This window comes from Chiloscyllium punctatum, chromosome 3 (genome assembly GCF_047496795.1).
Source record: "Chiloscyllium punctatum isolate Juve2018m chromosome 3, sChiPun1.3, whole genome shotgun sequence".
Taxonomy (NCBI): Eukaryota; Metazoa; Chordata; class Chondrichthyes; order Orectolobiformes; family Hemiscylliidae; genus Chiloscyllium; species Chiloscyllium punctatum.
In genome coordinates, this window is record NC_092741.1 from 39,674,744 (window position 1) to 39,694,772 (window position 20,029).

At 39.8% G+C, this 20,029-nt stretch overlaps 1 protein-coding gene across 3 annotated transcripts in view; it reads left to right on the forward strand.

The window, feature by feature from the left end:
* Positions 1 to 20,029, forward strand: part of rev3l (REV3 like, DNA directed polymerase zeta catalytic subunit) — a 187,291-nt gene that overhangs the window by 84,222 nt on the left and 83,040 nt on the right. For 2 of the 3 annotated variants that reach the window (XM_072551797.1, XM_072551806.1), the window contains exons 7-12: positions 153 to 257; positions 6,797 to 6,881; positions 6,974 to 7,113; positions 13,089 to 13,214; positions 15,943 to 16,189; positions 17,777 to 17,901. In XM_072551797.1, the coding sequence (XP_072407898.1) occupies positions 153 to 257; positions 6,797 to 6,881; positions 6,974 to 7,113; positions 13,089 to 13,214; positions 15,943 to 16,189; positions 17,777 to 17,901 (828 nt within the window). Of the gene's footprint in view, positions 1 to 152; positions 258 to 6,796; positions 6,882 to 6,973; positions 7,114 to 13,088; positions 13,215 to 15,942; positions 16,190 to 16,806; positions 16,902 to 17,776; positions 17,902 to 20,029 lie in introns of those variants that run through there. The other variant, XM_072551816.1, reaches the window with a different exon arrangement.

A 20,029-nucleotide genomic window follows, 5' to 3' on the forward strand; every position in this document is an offset into this window, starting at 1 on the left:
TTCAAGTTTCACGACATCCTTCCGATAGGAAAGCGACCAGAATTGCACGCAATGTTCCAAAAGTGAACCAAGTGTCTGTTGTAATACACAGCTGGGGTCCAGTTGGCTTTGGGACAGGAATGTTTGACTATTTTCCACTTTTTTGTTTTTAGCTCAGATTGGCCGAAACCCTGGCTTGCAGGCCATCTGGGATGATGAGAAACAGCGTTGTCGTGAGAACAATATGCCCTCTCAGATTGAGTCACCTGATTCACAAGGTAACTGTTTTACAGCTGCACAACTTTCTGGGACTAGTTGTAGAAAAGGATAAGCCTTCCACTTAAAATTTAAGTTCTTAATTGGAGAAAAGCAAATTTTAATAGTACGAGATAACTTTCAAAAGTTGATTGGAGCAGACCCTTTGCAGGTAAAGAGATGTCGAAAAAGTGGGAAGTTTTCGAAAGTGTGAGAGTTCAGAGGCATAACATTCCCTTTAGAGTGAAAGGCAAGACTGGTAAAATTAGAGAATAATGGATGAATAAAGATATTGAAGTTCTAGTCAAGAATAAAAATGAATCCTATTAAATTTAGGCAACTGGATTCAAATTAATCTCTTGAAGAGTATAAAGTGCGTAGGGCATTTTTTTAGGGAAATTAGGAAGGCAAAGAGGGTGTATGAGAGCCTTGATAATCCAAGGAGATTCTACAAGTGCAAATAAGAGCAAAGAGAGAGAGAGAGAGAGAGAAAGGTCCCTTTAAAGATAGAGGTCATCTTTGTTTTGAACCTCTGATGGGAGAGATATTAACTGAATATTTAAAGGAATATTCACATTTGTTGTTACAGTGCAGAAAGAAATGGAGGCTAGAAAACTAAAATGTATGGATATTTTGAAAACCGTTCATCTTACAGAAGAGGAAGAGCTGAAGGTCTTAGAAAACATTAAAGAGAGAAATCTTCAAAAATTGATCTAGTTTATCTTGGTGTTGTGGGAAGTTAGGGAAGTATTTGCAGGGCCCCATGCAGAAACTTGTATATCATCTATAACCATGGGTGGGGTGCTGGTGAACTGGAGAGTGGCTAATGTTGTGCCTTTATTTAAGAGGGGCTGTAAAGAGAAGCCTGGGAACTATAGATCTGTGAATATGACATTGGTGGTGGATTCTCAAAGATTTTTTTTGTGCCTGTTGGAGACACAAGGAATGATTTAGGGATAGTCGGTGTGGTTTTGTGAAAGGGAAATGATGTCTAACAGACATCACTGAATTTTTTGAGCAAGTAACCAAACAATTGAGGGCAAAGTGGTAAGTGTTGTTTTACGTAAGCTTTAGTAAAGCTTTTCATAAAGGTTCTGTTAGGTAGATCAAATGTGATTGAGGTGAGCTTACTACTTAGATACAAAATTGGCTTCACAGTCGGAGACAGAGTGGAGGTAGTGGGCTTTTGTTTTGGACTAGAGGCCTTTCACCAACGGTGCTCCACAAGGATCTGTACTGGGTGTACTTTTGTTTGTCATTTATCTAAATGATCTGGATGAGAAAATAGGAAGCATGGTTAGTGAGTTTGTGGATGACATCAAAATTGGTGGTTTAGTGGACAGTGAAGATGAATATCTTAGACTACAGAAGGATCTTGATCAGTTGGCTCAGTGGGTTGAGGAGGGTGGGTGGAGTGTAATTTTGATAAAACAAACAAGGACAGGACTTGCACAGTAAATAGTCGGTCCCTGAATAGTATTGTAGAACTAAGGCCTTTGGGTTCAAGAATGTAATTCTGTGAAATTCCTGTAACAAGTCGACAGTGGTCAAGAAGGTGTTCAACATGCTTGTCTCCATCATTTGGACCTTTTGGAGTATAGGAGTTGGGATGTCATGTTGAGGTTGTGTAGGGTATTGGTGTGGCTTCTACTGGAATACTTTGTGCAGTTCTGGTTGTCCTTTTTTTAGAGGGAAGATATTAAACTGAAGAGGGTTTAGAAAGGTTTTACCAGGATATTACAGGGAGTAAAGGATTTAAATTAACAGTAGGTTGAAAAGGTTGGAACATTTTATCACGAGTGTAGAAGGCTGAGGGGTGATCTTCTAAAAGTTTATAAAGCAAAGGTCTTTTCCCTGTAGGGAAGTTCAAAACTAAGGGGCATGATTTTAAGGTGAGAAGGGAAAACATTTTAAAAAGATCACCCTCATCTCTTTTTTTTTTAGTGGAGTGAAATATCACAGAAAGTGATAGTAAGTGTACACTTACTACATTTAAAATGCATTTGCATAAGTACATGAATGGGAAAGGTTTGGAGGGATATGAACCAAATGCTGGAAGGTGGGATTAGTTTAGTTTGGGAACATGGTTGGTGTGGACTAGTTGGACCAAAGGGTCTGTTTCCATGCTGTATGAATAAAATAATCACATGGGTACTCTGTGACTTGAAATCGATCTGTCACTTCTCCCTCTGATATCTTCTTCTTGTGTTCGTGCAAAAAAAAAAGTTGGGTTGTCGCTGGAAAAATGAATCATGTGGGTCAACTCTGATGGAATGACCAGTAAGCAATGAAGATCCTGTGATTTAAGGCAAGCAGCTGATGGCCGTGCAAGTCAAATTATTAACAATTCTCATCATGAACAATAAATTTGAGCACAATGATGTGTTGTTACAATAAAAACAAAGAACAGCATGTGCTGGAAGTCTGTTACTTTCAGATTTGTGTGTCAAAGGATCACTGGATTTGAAACAATAACTCTACAAATGTCACCAGACCTGCTGAGTTTCTCCAGGACTTTCTGAATGATGCAGATTAATGTATCAACTCAATAAATTGCCTTTGACAATGTAAAACAGCTAAAACACTTCACAATAACATTATCAAACTAAAACTTGATGCAGTCATATCAGGCAATGTTCAAGACAAGCCAAAAATCTTTGGCGGAAAGAGTAAGGTTGCCAAGTCTGGCTGGATACCTTCCTGTAGGCTTTATTACAGCCTTTCCAGCTGCAAACATCCTGCCACTCCAAAGCCTACCTTCTCTCTTCTGTCCCTTTTATTTTACAATAAATGAGCTAAACTGCTCAAAGGATGTTTATATAGTTTGTATCCTGGGTTTTCATCATTGCAGTATCCAGGAGTCAGAGTCAGTCATAGAAATGTACAGTATGGAAACAGACCCTTCCGTCCTACCCATCCATCCCAACCAGATATCTCAACCCAATCTAGTCCCACCTGCCAGCACCCGGCCCATATCCCTCCAAACCCTTCCTATTCATATACCCATCCAAATGCCTTTTAAATGTTGCAATTGTACCAGTCTCCACCACTACTTCTGGCAGCTCACTGCATACATGCACCACCCTCTGTGTGAAAATGTTGCCCCTTAGGTCTCTTTTATATCTTTCCCCTCTCACCCTAAACCTATGCCCTCTAGTTCTGGACACCCTAACCTCAGGCAAAAGATTTTGTCTATTTATCCTATCCATGCACCTCATGATTTTGTTAACCTCTATAAGGTCGCCCCTCGCTTACAGGGAAAACAGCCCCAGCCTGTTCAGCCTCTCCCTATAGCTCAAATCCTCCAAGCCTGGGAACATCCCTGTAAATCTTTTCTGAACCCTTTCAAGTTTCACAACATCTTTCCGATAAGAAGGAGACCAGGATTGCACACAATATTCCAACGGTGGTCTGACCAATATCCTGTACAGCCGCAACATGACCTCCGACCTCCTGTACTCAATACAGGAAAGCGTACCAAACGCCACCTTCACTATCCTATCTACCTGTGACTCCACTTTCAAGGAGCTATGAACCTGCACTCCAAGGTCACTTTGTTCAGCAATACTCCCTAGGACCTTGCCATTAAGTGTATAAGTCCTGCTAAGATTTGCTTTCCCAAAATGCACCACCTCACATTTATCTGAATTAAACTCCATCTGCCACTCCTCAGCCCATCTGGTCCAGATCCTGTTGTAATCTGAGGTAACCTTCTTCCCTGTCCACTACACCTCCAATTTTGGTGTCATCTGCAAACTTACTACTGTACCTCTTATGCTCACATATAAATCATTTATGTAAATGACAAAAAGTAGTGGATTGTGTCACTCCACTGGTCACAGGCCTCCAGTCTGAAAAGCAACCCTCCACCACCACCCTCTGTCTTCTACCTTTTGAGCCAGTTCTGTATCCAAATGGCGAGTTCTCCCTGTATTCTGTGAGATCTAACCGGTCTCCCATGGGGCACCTTGTGCATGTAGATCACATCTACCACTCTGCCCTCATCAATCCTCTTTGTTACTTCTTCAAAAAACTCAGTCAAGTTTGTGAGACATGATTTCCCATGCACAAAGCCATGCTGACTCTCCCTAATCAGTTCTTGCCTTTCCAAATACATGTACATCCTGTCCCTCAGGATTCCCTCCAACAACTTGCCCACCATCGACGTCAGGTTCACTGGTCTCTAGTTCCCTGGCTTGTCCTTACCACCCTTGTTAAACAGTTGCACCACGTTAGTCAGCCTCCAGTCTTCCAGCACCTCACCTGTGACTATCAATGAGATTAAATATTAATTCCTAAAGGACATTCTTGGAGAATTATCAACCCCATGAGAGGGGTCAGTTTTAAGGCATACCTTTTAATGAAGCAAAGAGATGTAAAGTAGTGATTTTGGGAAGGAATTCTTGAGCTATCAGGCAGCTGTAAAGCTAACCATCAGTCAAATGCACACATGATTAGAATTCGGGAGGTACTAATTTCACCTATAAGTCTCAAGTTAAAGATAAGGGTAAGAACATGAAATGTTTGGGAACACTATTAAATTGAACATTGAGGTGCTGTTGAGGGATCAGTCAATGAATACAAAGGTGATAGATGAACCAGACTTGGTGTAGGTTAGTGCATGGTCAGCAGAATGAGTTAACCTCAGAGGGTAGATAATGGGAACATGACAGAGTGCATTAGAATAGTCACTGTAGAAATGATCAACCACCTTTCTTGTTCATGTGATTATGATTAAGCAACTGGAAGTATTTCAACTCAGTTGTTGGTTCCTCTGAATAAGTAGAGGAGTTTGGCAAGAGATTTACATGATGCATCGAAACCACCTTCATGAAAGCACGGCTGTTCTTTTGGGCTTTTTTTTTAATTGACCAAAGTATTTTACAGCCCATATTGCAACTTTAGATCCCCAAGCATGATCTCAGTGTAGCAACAATATGTCACTGTACAGGTGTGACCTTTTTCTGCTGACACCAATTACTACTTTCCAGTCCCACAACACTACCTGTGTCGTCATCAGGCTGTTCCCAGGGAAGCAGTCTTTCCACACATGTCCAGGTTAGGAAGCTGGTCTGTTTTGGGTTACACCAAGTTGAGGTAAATTGCCATTGGGCAAGCTTTTTAACACCGAGATCTCTTGTTTGGAATTGGTCCTCCTCCTTGACTGCTTGTGGATCCAAGGGTAAAATTGGACTTTGATGGTATTGTATCTCCTGCATGTTGTATCCCTCATCTGGTATTTAATAAAATTCGTAACATTGCTGCTTAAAAGTTAACACCATTTCTGTCAGAAAATTCCACACTTGGAGAATGAACTAAAACTTTTTTTTTTTCTCTTTCTCAAATTTCTTCAGGGGAAATTTGATATGGTCTGCAGCTATTTAAAAATGAAAATACCATGGTCAATTCAAAAGGTTATTGATGCACTGAGCTGTTAATCATTCTTAACTAAATTAGGAAACTAAGCTATATAATCTTTATAGTAATGCAGATTTAAATAATTTGACAAATAAAGCTCCAACTTAATAATCTGGAGAAACATTTCATTGTTCTGAAAGCTGAATTTTTCTTTGAAATTGAGTCAAATCTTTGGGTTTTTTCTTCCTTCTAAGGTGTTTCATTCCACATAGTCCCAAACAACAGAGTGGTGAAGTGATCCCTACTGTAGAAAGTAGTTGAGATGAGTAATGTAGAAAAAGTCATGAGAGGCTAGTTAAGCATGAGAGCCAATGGAATGGAGTGTTATTCTGATTAATTGTTAAATCAGAAAAAATGGGAGGAGGCTCAAATAGAATGTAAATGCCAGTATGGACTAGTTTGGTTGGATTTCCTATAAGTGTACTGGATGTTGTGTATCAAAAACATAACTGTCAACTGCAGATTCTAGATTTCTTCCCCAAATGATATTTTGATGCAACAAGTTGCTTCTAGAAGCATCTTTTCTTCATTAACATATAATTAGCTCTGCCAAGTCTATGTTGTGCCCTTTACTACCCAAGAAAGTTGAGGGGCACGGTCATTTTCCTGCTAAGCAAATCTCTCGTCTTTTTCAAATATTCTTTTTATTTCATGTTTTTTTTTTTGCATCCTTTTGGATAAATGCCTAATAACTTAGGTTTTTTTAGTTGAAAAGTAGTTATAGAAATGCTGCTTGAAAGTTATCCTGAATTAAGTGAAGCATTTTTCAATGTTGGAAGTTTATGCGCTTAAACTCAGTCCCAGTAGGAAGAAATCCACGAAATGGTACAGAAAGGGAGAAACAAGTAATACTGATGTCAAAAAGTATTTGATGATATATTTTGTGATTTTTTTTTTTTCTCTTCATTTTTGTAATGACTCCCTAATGTAAGTGGAATAGATCCAATGATCTCAGTATTACAAATACCGTTTTATGGCAAAATAATCCAAATCCAGGCCATGCAGTATTTTTATTGCAATTTTTCTTGGGGTGCAATACACAAAGTCTAGTGACCATGCAATCACCAATATAGGTTTATTTGACACTCCTTTTGCTCCCTAAAGGGAAACATTCTTATGTTAGGTTTTATGCTGTTATTTGTAGACCGTGGATTTGTACATCTTACAGAGAGTGAAAGGATCTTTCAACGCAGAATAAAGGAGATCCTACAGCAAAATAACTATTCCGTGTAAGTAGATTCCCATTTCATTTTATTTTGTACATACACCTTTTTATTTTAATACATATTTTTACAAACTTGCCTTTTGCTGTTTAAACCAGTTTTCTGTCGCAATCTGTGGAGGAGAATGAAGAATTGGAAACACTCCCTTCTAATGTAACCTTGCATTTGGATACATCATCTCCTGATGGCCTTTCCTGCACACCTGCCAATCTGATTGAAATACACAATGATGAGCACAGTAAGCAATGTTGTTTCTGAACTGTTGTTTACTGTAATTTTTTTTGATTTACCTGATATTGCAAATTCAAGCAATTGAGCAACTTCTGTAGTTTTCAAATTAAAGAATGTAGATTAGAGGGATGCAGTTGTTTAATGATTCAGTCAATGGACTGATAATCCAGAGCCCAGTGCTAGTGTTCTGGGACATATTTTTGAATCCCATGACACTGTAGCAGATGGTGAAATAAACTAATTAAATAAATCTGGAAATAAAAACTACTCTAATGGTTACCATATAACTGTTTGTTAATCGTCATAAAAGCAAATACCGGCTGACACACCCTCAAAGCGCACACCATTCACATATAAATCTCAGGTGTAGTATACCTAGCTGTACTGCTAGTGACTTAAATCCCCATTTGCTATATTTCTTGATTTTTTTTTTCTCTTTTATGATGCTTTGGGCACTACTATGTATTTTCCTGACAGTGTTTCACAAAATGTGCACATACATCTTTCTCCATGCACAACGCAAGTCTTACAGGAGACACAGCCATTGTAATGTCACTAATGTTCTTAAAAGGAAATGTGCCATCCTAACTTAGGCTGGCCTATATGTGACTCTGCACCCACAGCAATGAGGTTGACTCTTAACTACCCTCTGAAATGGTCTAAACATACATTCAATTGAAGCAATTGCAAGAAATACTGGCAACATTCCATTTTTAGAAACATTAAGATGTTAGTAATAGTGTCAATAGTGTGTTATAGCCCCTGATCAGACAGCTAGATCATTACATAATTCTGGCAATCTACCAGTAACCTTTTTAAAGTTGACAAAGTAGTAGGTGCCAACTACTTACTAATAGGACTAAGCAACAAGATTCCAACATCTTAGCATTGATTAGATTACTTACAGTGTGGAAACAGGCCCTTCGGCCCAACAAGTCCACACTCACCCGCCGAAGCGCACCCACCCAGACCCATTTCCCCTACATTTACCCCTGCACCTGACACTATGGCCAATTCACCTAACCTGCACATTTTTGGACTGTGGGAGGAAACCCACACAGATACTGGGAGAATGTGCAAACTCCACGCAGCCAGTCACCTGAGGCGGGAATTGAACTCAGATCTCTGGCGCTGTGAGGCAGCAGTGCTAACCACTGTGCCATCGTGCCGCCTTTTGGATCTCTCTCAAAAGCTACTTTATCAATTACTCTCTCAACAACTGCTCACATAGAGTCATAGTCATAGAGATGTACAGCATGGAAACGGACCCTTTGGTCCAACCCATCCATGCCAACCAGATATCCAAACCCAATCTAGTCCCACCTGCCAGCACCCGGCCCATATCCCTCCCAACCCTTCCTATTCATATACCTATCCAAATGCCTTTTAAACATTGCAATTGTACCAGCCTCCTCCACTTCCTCTGTCAGCTCATTCCATACACGTACCACCCTCTGTGTGAAAAGTTGGCCCTTGGGTCTCTTTTATATCTTTCCCCTCTGACCCTAAACCTATGCCCTCTAGTTCTGGATTCCCCGACCCCAGGGAAAAGATTTCATCTATTTACTCTTGCTATACCCCCCATAATTTTGTAAACCTTTATAAGGTCACCCCTCAGCCTCTGACGCTCCAGGGAAAACAGCCCCACCTATTCAGCCTCTCCCTATAGCTCAAATCCCCCAACCCTGGCAATATCCTTGTAAATCGTTTCTGAACCCTTTCAAGTTGGTCCATCATCCATTCCTGTGTCTGAGCTCCCCTGGATTCTATAAACTGTGCAATGTAAACACTTATGGGCACAACTTTTAGCTTTAACTTTAACACAAGCTTCACTAAGTCAGTCCAGACCCTTTCATTTCTCCAAGCTTTGAATTTGCCCTGCCGCACAAAAGTGGAAACTGCTTGAGTTTCCTTTACATCCATTCTCAACTGTGCTGAACTGCTGGCACATCACATCCTCTAAACCCTGGCAGCTCCAAGGACTTTTCCTGAGCCCTAATCTCAATATTTAGCTGCACCTCCTGAATCCCGCTAGTCCAAATGGCTCAGAAGCTGCTATAGCAGCACCTTTTCAGATGGATCCTCTTTTCTCCCTGCTCCTAAATGTCTGACTGACTAGCAGCTCAGAGTTAAGAACCTTCTATTTCCAATCAACTGAATAAACTGACTGTTAAGTAAACTTGAACACTTGACCAATGAAAACCTTACAATAGGCCTTACTGTTTTTCTTTGCAGTATTGCATGTTGATGTTCTGATCATTCAAATGTAGCAACTCCTTGGAACACTGCTGCTTGAATGTTGCCGTTTTCATATTGCAAGCTTACATGGCGCAAATTATATACAACAAAATTCTTGTCCTCACCAGTGGTGAATGAAGCTTGTTATTGAAGCTGGGAACTCGTGAAACATTTGAGACCAAAGCTAGCTGTCCTCACTCTATACTTTTAAAGCTCAGGGTTTGATTTTAAGTCGTTGCTGTAAAGTTCTCTTTGAAAGATCCATGTACATAGCTCACCCTTTTCCACTTCTGACTTATAACTAAACTAGGGAGGAAAGATTCTCAACATTTTGTAAGATAGTTTTCAGAATATTGATTTCATGTTGCAGTCAAGCAATCACATGCCTTGACTCTTAGAATGGTCTTGTTTAATAACTAACTACAGTTGATTAGAAATATAGGAAAATTTTAATGCTTACTGAAAAGTGCAAGTTGTTAAAGTTTTTAACCTGCAATAACTAACAACTACACCATGTTACACCTTTGTAGGATACAGACAGTTCTCGGATAACATGTATTCAGCAGCATAATTTGCTTTATAACATTGCTGAGGAATTAAGAAATGGGAGTTTGGAGAGTGCTTACATCTTTGCAGTAGCGTGATTCTAGCAATGATTGTTTAGTGGTGTACTTCATTCTGCACATGCGCCAATGTCCACGCCAAAGTCTCCACACTGTTCTGTGCATACACTGGTGTCAAAACCAGTTTTAGTGCTGTCCTACACATGCACTGGTGTCCGCTGCCAACAGAGCAGCTTTTTGTGAAAGGCCCATTACTCCTAGATTGTCATTATGCCACTCATTCTTTCAAAAAAAAAGTGATGATGTTAATAAGAAACATCCTGGTGATAGAATTGCAGGTGGTGAATATAAAAGGCTGTCAACACTGGAAGAAAAGCTAGATATCACAAAGTGTTTTGAGTGTAAGGAGAGAATATATGATGCAGCTCACTTAACAGGACTGAGGAAGTCTACCTTGTGCGCCATTAGAGTCAACGCTGAAAAGAGTAAAGCAGGCTGTATTGCTGGAATAAGTCTGAGTGCCAGCACATCTGAGGTCACAGAAGCCTTTCTATCTCCAGTTCCTTTGGCTAAGTGTTTGGATAGAGATTAAACAAAAAAGTGATCAGGGACAACCTTTCTCGCTGTACGAGAAAGCCTTCTTCATTTATGAAGATCTAAAGAAAAATGCTCAAAATCTTGCAGATGTGCTGCCTTTAGTGCTAGCAGTGGGTGGTTTGCTGGTTTTAAGAACCACTAGGCATTCCATAATGTAAGGTTAATTGGTGAATCTGTCTGTGTAGGAAGTGTGTGTGCTGACATTTCCTTCCATAGTAAAATGTATTGGCGACGAAGGATACACCTTAGATCAAATCTTCAATTTGGATGGGACAGGTTTATACTGGAAGTAAATGCCAGCAAGAACCTACATTTCTAAGAATGAAGCACATACTTGAGGCTTTAACATGCTGCTGGGTGCCGATGCCATTGGTGACTTAAAGCTTCAGTTTATGGTGGTGTACTACTCTACCAATTCGCCAGCCTTGAAGGGTTACATTAAGTCTACTCTAGATGTCTCCTTCAGGTCAAGTAAACAAGGTTGAATGGCTGGCAATTCTTTTCCGAACGTATTGATTTTTTTTTGGAAGATGTTTTTAGACAGTATTGCAGGAAAAATTTTGAATTTCAAAGTTCTTGTCATCCTGGATAATGTGCCAAGCCATCCTGCCACCATTGGTGACCTTTTTGAAAACATCCAGAAATGTGTAGATTAGGTGAATTGTGTCAGGAGTCTGGCGCTGGACAAGCACAGTGGGTCAGGCAGCATCCCGACAGCAGGAGAATCAACGATCTGATGGAAGGCTTATGCCCACAACGTCAATTCTCCTGCTCCTTGGATGCTACCGACCTACTATGCTTTTCCAGTACCACACTCCCGACTCTGATCTCCAGCATTAACAGTCCTAATTTTCTCCCTAGGTTCGGTGAATTGGCCACACTAAATTACCCATAGTGTTCAGAGATGTGTAGGTTAGGTGCATTAGTCAGCAGTAAATGTTGAGTGATAGAGTAGGGGAATGGGTCTGGATGGATTACTCTTGTGGACCTCTTGGGCCAAGTGGCTTGTTTCCACACTGTAGGGATTCTATGATTCTATGATATTTCTACCTCTGAACACAACCTGTTCATGCAACCCATGGGCCAGGATGCAATATCAGCTTTTAAAGCTTATTATTTAAGAGGTACATTCAAGAGGCTGATTACAGCCACTGATGGGCATAATAGGGCCAGAGTTCTTCAATTTTCGAAGAGCTTCAACATCAAAAAAGCTACTTACATTATTTTGGAGGTCTGGGGTGATGTCAGTAAGGGCTGTCTGCATGCAGTTTGGTGACAACTTCTCCCAGGTTTTTATTTTCAAGATTTTGAAGGATGTGAACTGTAGGAGGAGTTCCCAAAAATCAAGAGTATTGTGTTGCCCTTGCAAAGCAGGTTGGCCTTAAAAAGTGGCAAGTGAGGATGATAAAAAGCTGCTTGAGTCCCACTGTGAAGATCTTTCTACAACTGCTTGTTGCTGAGGGGGATGTGGAAGGTGGAGATGAAAACAATGAAGTCCAGGATACAGCACCACTGCTCTCTTGTCTTCTATCCTGTGGGAAATTGAGTGGCAGTTATAGCTCTTAGAGGACAATGATTACAATGCAGAACGCAGCAGGGTAGAAGTTCATTCAATTAGATATCACCTGGCATCCTATGAACAGCCTCTTTAACACCGAAGAAAAAGTGCAAAGCAGCAGTAACTGGATGTCTTTTTTTTATTTCAACTCTCAAGAAACAGTCAAAAGACAATCAAGGTCAGCCATCCACTTCTACAACCAAAACTGCACCTGACGATGTTGATGATGATGACCCTCTGTACCTGCATTAATATTTTTTCAGTGTTGTGTTAAATTTACTTTTGTTTCATTTAATAAATGTGATTTAAACCTCCAATCAGGCTGTGCTATACTGTGTTAGGCTTTTAGGTGATTTTGAGAGATCATAAGTGTTTTTGTTTTGATGGTCTGCCTCTTAATCCCACCTTTTTCCCAGAAGCCCTATTATTTCTATTAAGTGAAGTTCCACTGGAACACGACTATGGTATTCTAGCAGAACTGTCTAAACGCTGTTCCTTTTAGAAGTCAGAGGTTTTTGATTCAGACTAACTAAATTCAAATCTTCAGTGCAAAAGTGACTTGAAATTGTAAGGAACAAATTTATTATTTAAAAAAAATGATTTATTGCTTCACTTTTATTCTTTAATGGTATGTGAACATTGCTCACAAGATAAGCATTTATCGCCCATCTCTCATTGACCTTGTACTGAATAATGTGTTGGCCATTTCGGAGAGCATTTAAGAGTCAGACTTATTGCTGTGGGTTTTGAGAAGACCAAACTGAACAAGGAGAATAGTTTTTCTTGCCAGAAGGGAAATTTGGATTATGGAGTCAGCTGGGTTGTTATGACTTGGATGGTAGTTGTCATGGTTAAAATTACTGAGATTGAATTGTAAGCCATCAGTTGCTGTGGTGAGTTTTGAACCCATGAGTCCAGAGCATGGGCCTCTGGATCACTAGACTGGTATGTCATCTCCCATAAATTATCTTTAAGTGAATTACAGTAATTTTTCTTCCTTTTAATTTTTCTTCCCTCCCAAAAAAGGGGTGAGTCAAGGAAATGCAGAGCCTGAAGAAGCGATTGTTGATGAAGAAACTATTCTAAGCATAATGGAGAGCAGCCAGACGTTCCATCCCTCATCACAAAGGTTAATTCATTCTCCGATTCTCGGTGAGTATGTCAGGTTCAACATCCATTTGGTGCCATTGAAATATTTTGACAAAATTGAAATTCATTATTGTGTGCCTTCATGGTAGGTTTTTATCAAAATTGAGGCAGAAAACAGAAGTTAATGCGCTGATTTCTTTTTTTTAATAGATTCTTTTGGCTAGTAGGTTCTCAGAATATTTCAGTTTCACACTACAGGTCTGTTCTTCATGAAGAACAGGCAAAATGGGCAAGAGGAAGGAGTCACCAAGCCAAGGACCCACTGCCTCAGCACATACCTGTATATTTTTCTAGTTTCCTCCAACTTCATGTCTTCTCTGACTACTTCATCTTTAGATAAACCTCAGTTTGACCTTGTTCCCACTCAACTGCTGACCAACCTACTCCTTTTCTGGATTTATTTGATAGCTATATTTATAATTGGTCCCTCTTCTCAGGTAGGTATTGGTACGCCATCCCCTCAAGTGTTGTTATTATATCTCTTCACAATCTTTCTAAACCAACCCTCACATCTTCAAGATTTCCCCTTAGTTTTTTTTAAAATTTGAGACTTCCAAATGTGACCTCTTTCATGTTTCCATCTCTGTACTGTGGTAAGCCTTTATCAATCACAATTGAGATATGGTATGACTGTGTTGCCCTGGCATGCTATTCCTCCTCTTCTCAAATCTTTGTAACCTTCTGCAACTCAAATTAGTGATCATGTTAAATTCCTTTTAATTCATGAATGGAAAAATTCAGTCAAGTTTTCTTCGAGTTATTCATCTGTATACCTTTTCTCTTAACTGTCTTTATCTCCTGAACATGCCTTGTCTTCTGTCACTCATGCATAAGGTTGGCCTCATCTTGCACATTCTTTGCAGCAAAATCCTACTCTCTACCTTAACCCTTCTGCACTTCTCCACACCCAGTGTCTTCTTTTTTTCTTTATTCATTCATAGGATATAGGTGTCACTGGCTAAGCGGGCATTTATTGCCCATTCCTAATTGTGTAAGAAAGTTGGCGGTATGTTGCCTTCTTGAATCACTACAGTCCTTGAGACGGAGAAATCCAGTGTACCCACAGTGCTGTTGGGTAGCAAGTTGGAGATTTTTTTTCCCCTGGCAACAGTGAATTAAGGAATATGATATTGTTCCAAGTTAGGATGATATGTGGTTTTGAGGGGAACTTGTGGGTAGTGGGATATCAATGCATCTGCTGGCTTTGTCCTTCTAGGTGGTGGAGGTTGCAGGTTTAAAAGGTGGTGTTAAAGGAATCTTGATGTGTTTCTTCAGTACGTTGTTGTTGTCGTCGTCGTCGATGATTGTGTATAGGGTACCAATCAAGTGGGCTGTTCCTGGATTGTAGGAGAAAGTGAGGACTGCAGATGCTGGAGATCAGAGCTGAAAGTCTGTTGCTGGAAAAGCACAGCATGTCAGGCAGCATCCGAGGAGCATCCCTGAAGAAGGACTCCTGCCCGAAACGTCGATTCTCCTGCTCCTTGGATGCTGCCTGACCTGCGCTTTTCTGGCAACACATTTTCAGCTCTGTTCCTGGATTGTGTTTTAGCTACTTGAGTATTGTTGGAACTGCATCCAGGCAAGTGGAGAGTATTTCATCCATGTAGATGGTAGCCAGATTTTGAGGCAATGGGAGATGAGTATCTTGATTCCTTGCCTTTATGAAGGTATAAGGGGTACTGTACTTTTTTTTTTGAGAGTTAAAAGCTAGCAGAACTACCTGATACAGCACAAAGCGTTCTGAACAAAGTAACATATGGTCGAACAGCTAGATTAGCTGGGTTGCCTGGAGACCAGAAAAACCACTTCAAATTCAGCCAAACAGTTTAAATTATGCCCAAAATACCAACCTCCGATCAAGTTTGAATTTAGCTTATTGACCATATTAATAACTTGTGAAACAATCTGATGCTTTGGGGTATAAGACTGGGAAAGATTTGAACAGTTAGAGAGAACTGCCCAGTCACCAGCATTTACAGACTGCCCGAAACATAGCTCTCTTAAAGGTACCTCGTCTTTTGACCTGTGAAATAGAAATCCCTAAGAAGAAAATCTACAGAGGAAGATATAAAGGGAAGATAGTACTAGTATTATAGTACTCTGAAGAACTCCATAAGACATTGGAGCATAAATTTTAAGGTTTTTTCTGATGCTATGACACTTCGGGGTCTGCAGTCAATGCTGAGATTCCTGGGGCAACTCCATGTACCATTGTGCTGCCAACACTTGTGGATTTGTCCTATCAGTATGACAGGACGTACCCAGGGATTGTAGTGATTGGTGTCTGGCACAGAGTCCTATACTGTTAGACTGTTGTTGATGAGTTTGTGGAACAGCTCTCCTAGTTTTTTGGCACAAGGCCCCAAATGCTGAAAAGGAGAATTTTTGAGGGTCCACAGGGCTCAGTTTGTCACTGTTAGTTCCAACACTTGAGATCAGTACCAGGTGGTTTGCACATTTTCATTCTTTAGACTTTAGCTGTTTGTTACAACTCTGACTCGGCAGGCCTTTCAGAGCACATTTGAGAGCTGCATTGTAGGTCTGGAGTCGGGTAAGGATAGCAGATTCATATCCGTCCAGGACAATGAGCTGCTTTGCAAATATTATCACAAATGACGTGGAAGAATCTACTTTGAAAATGGAGCGTCAAGGTATTTGGATGTGTAACTTGGTGAATTTTACTGCACACAAGCTAACACTTTTTTTTAAAATATGTGACCTGTTCATATAGGTGCCAGTCAGGACCAGGCAGTAGTGCATCTGTTAGCTGGGTTAGAGGAAGACGGGTTTGGGAATGCAAGATCTCCATTTGCACCTGTCAGATGTTCGCAACAGCAATCTGCAGGAAGTTTCAGTTACCAGCAGAATAGTGATGACGAAGAAAATGAACCAGAAATTCAAAAAGAAGAATTGGAACTCAGTTTAATAATGTCTCAACGTTGGGATGGTGAATTTCCAGATAATATTGGAAAAATGAGGTAAGCAATGTCTACATTTAGTGTCTCGAGCACTACGAATAATACAATACTTCCTGTAGCAGACTTTCTGAGGTACTTTTTATTCATTGTCACCATCTGCAGGCAATACTTATTCTGTATGAATCAGATTTGTAGCATTCGTAATTCAACAGTATGCCAACACTGCAATGTTCCTCCATTTATTATTTAATCATTAATGTACCATGCTTTACAGTCTTATCCAAGTAATATTTGATGTTAGGTTGACCAAAGTGGTGATATTTGGTCCTTACTACTGTTCTCTCAGCCCTCCACTTTTTTTTTCGTTGAATCAGATTGTTTGCAACGTCTGCATCCTGTCCAACTGAGCTTCTAATTCCATATCCCCTCCACTCCTCTTACTGTTTAGTGAAAAATTGCTTTTAAAGCCAGAGACTTGGTCAGATTCTCCATGCAGATATTACAGTGGAAGTCTAACTTATGAAATAGTATAGTTCCATTTGTTTTAGCTTGAAGTTGCATAATTTGTCTTGCTGGATAATTTAAGTTATGCCTAAAAGGGTTTTTTGGATAACTTGAATTAGATAACGAACTTGGAATTATCCTAACAGTACTGTGGTTGTACCTATATCTCATGCAGCAGGTCAAGAAGGCAGCTTTTCAAAGGCCTCTAGGATTGGGTAATAACTGCAGTTCTAGCCAGAATACCCACATCCTGTGAATGAATAAAAAGGTAATTATGCTGAAGCCTGGGAATGGATTGAAGCAATTTGTTTTTAAAAGCAATTGAGCTAAGTTCTGTAGTGTCATCAGAGTATTGGCCAAATGTATATGAGAAATCTCCTCCTGTGTCACTGAACAACAAAGATCAAATAATGGGTAATCTATATTGATTTAAAGCATGTAGGTGAGATGAAACCATCCAATACTTTGCTCATGCTGAATTTTTATGAAAATTCTACTGATGGTTAGTGGTCATTACATAAAATTTAATTCATTTTTAAAAATTCTCAAATTCAAGAAGAACAAAGAGTTTAACTTCCTCCTTTCAACATTTGAAAAGGAATTGGCTCTGGATAGTGTATTTGTTGAATAGATGAGATAAGTATTAAATAGGAGCAAGAGTAGATCATCCAACCCCTTGAGTTTACCGCACAATATGATGTTGATCTGCCTCTACTGACCTAGGCACTCCTAATATTCCCTTTTCTCTTTGATAAATAAAGCACTCTGTCCCAGCCTTGAATGTAAACACCCCAGATTGTCCACAATCCATCTGGATTACTGAATTCTAAAGGATCACAATTGAGTCATTAGTCTGTCATGATTAACCTTAACCTGAGACCATATTCTTGTATTCTGCATTCGCATACTGCATTGTCAGCAGACCTAAATGCAGTAAGCTTTCAATCTAGAAAAAGGATCACTGGACTCTGTTTCTTTCTCCACAGACGCTGCTAGACCTGCTGAGTTTCTCCAGTAACTTGTTTTGTTTGCGGATGCTGGAGATATGAAACTTAGTTATATTAGACTATTGTTTATGCTGAAAATTCTTAAAGCCAATTCATACCTTTTGCAGAATTGTTTTACAATAAAAGTATCTTTCAGATTTTCAGAGAAGAATTTAAGTGACTGTTCATCTGAGGAAGATAACATGTTTTCTGATAGTCAAGCTGAGTGGCGAGGGAATCTTTCTATCCCTCAGCTTGATGGAGCTGCAGATGAGAACACTGGTATGTGCCTTTGTTTGTCGTGTAAATTTTGTGATTACTGAAGGGCTAGATCAGAATATAAGCATGCAAATATTTGAACTATTTGCATTCTCAATGCTATTGAATAATTTTAAGAAAGTTGCAAGGTCAAAGAAGATTTAAATGTCTTGAGCAGTTTGTTGAATTATTTAACATTTGAGTTTAATTAATCTTGTTACTACTTCTGTGGCTGGGCATGGTCATCTGATCAAAATGTTTTTAAAAAAATATTACAGACATTTCCTGTCATCTATTGAATGCAAAAGCCTGTAAATTTGGATAAAATTTTAATGCATAAAGAATCCATGGCAGCTATTTGCATTATACAGAAGAACTGATTTATAAAGACAACTGCAGACCCCTCACACCTACAGGCTCTTTAATTTGCTGGTGTGCATAAAACATTCTTGAGTTTGCTTATTATTCAAACAATCTTTAAAATTTATATTGCCTTTGTTTTAATAGCTGAGACAATAGATCTGTACCTACTGAAGCCAGGTTAGAATTTATAGGTTTTGCCAGTCCCATTACCTACTGTGATTCAAGGATTTTAGCTTCAGTCTTGTATGTCCTAGACAGGAATTGAGGTTGCTTTTAACCATTGACTTTATTCTGACTATCAGAACTCCTCCACACTCTCCGCTCATATCCACCCTAATCTCACCGTTTGGCTCCAGTTTCTTTCCATCAAATACTAGACAGGCCTTTGATGAGGATCCACATGGTGGACTGGTTAGTAAAGTTAGATCACATGGGATTCAAGGAGACCTTGCCAGTTACAAAATTTGGCTTGACGGGTAGGAGATGGTGGGTGGTGGAGGAGGGTTGTTTTTTTTTGGACTGGAGGCCTATGACCAATGGTGTTCTACAGGGAACAGTACTGGGTCCACTGTTTGTCATTTATGTAGACCATTTGAATGAGCACGTAGAAAACATGTTTAGTAAATTTGCAGATAACACCAAAATTGTTGGTGTAGTAAACTGTGAAGAAGGTTATCCCAGATTATAAAGGGATCTTGATCAATTGGGTCAAGGTGTACCAGATGGAGATTAATTTAAATAAATGTGAGGATTTGCTTTGGTAAGACGAACAAGGGGAGGGCTTGCACAGTTAATGGTTAGGGAGTGTTGTGGAATAGAGACAGAGGTGTTTGGGTACATAGTTCTTTGTCTGTTGTGTCACAGGTAGACAGGGTGGTAAAGAAGGCGTTTGGCACACTTGCCTTCATTGCTCAGATCGTTGAATGTAGGAGTTGGGAATGTCACATTGAGGTTGTTCAGGACGTTGACGCCACTTCTTTGAACGGTGTATGCAGCCCTGGTTGTCTTGCTGTAAATAGCATATTATTAAATTGGAGAGAGTGCAGAAAAGGTTTATAAGGATGCTACTAGGACTGAAGTATTTGAATTTTAAGGAGAGGCTGGATAGGCTGGGACTTTTTTCACTGGAGCATGGGAGATTGAGGTGTGACCTTTAGAGGTTTATAAAATCATAAGAGACAAAGATAAGGTGAATAGCAAAGGTCTTTTCCCTGGAGAGATCAAGACTAGAAGGCATACGGTGAGGGGGAAAGACTTAAAAAGGACCTGAAGGGCATTTACTTGGCACAAATGGTAGTGCATATGTGGAATGAAATGCCAGAGGAAGTGTTAGATGCAGATAGATGGATAGGAAAGGGATATGGGCCAGACGAGGCAAATAGGACTGGTTTAGTTTGGGAAACTTATTCGGCATGGATGATTTGGACCAAAGGGTCTGTTTCCGTGCTGTATGACTCTGACGTGCAGCACTTTTTTTTTGGTGTAGTAATTGAACTTCCTCCTTACAGTTGATTATTTCCATAATGTGAGGGTTGTCAGCAGTATATCTGGTATTTGTCGTCAAAGCAGTGAGGAATTGTGTGTATGAACGCCTTTTGATCTTTACAGCCAGCTAGATTAATTCCAGTATGGTTAGGTCCTTCACAATGTGTCACCATGATAGAGTTTTCTTATCTGCTACCTGAGAAAGCTATGTTGCATTGCCACCAAAAACATTAACACCTTTTGCTGTTAGGTAATGGAGGTTATGCTGTGGCTTCAAGTTCAGCAAGTCATCTGCGATGTTAGT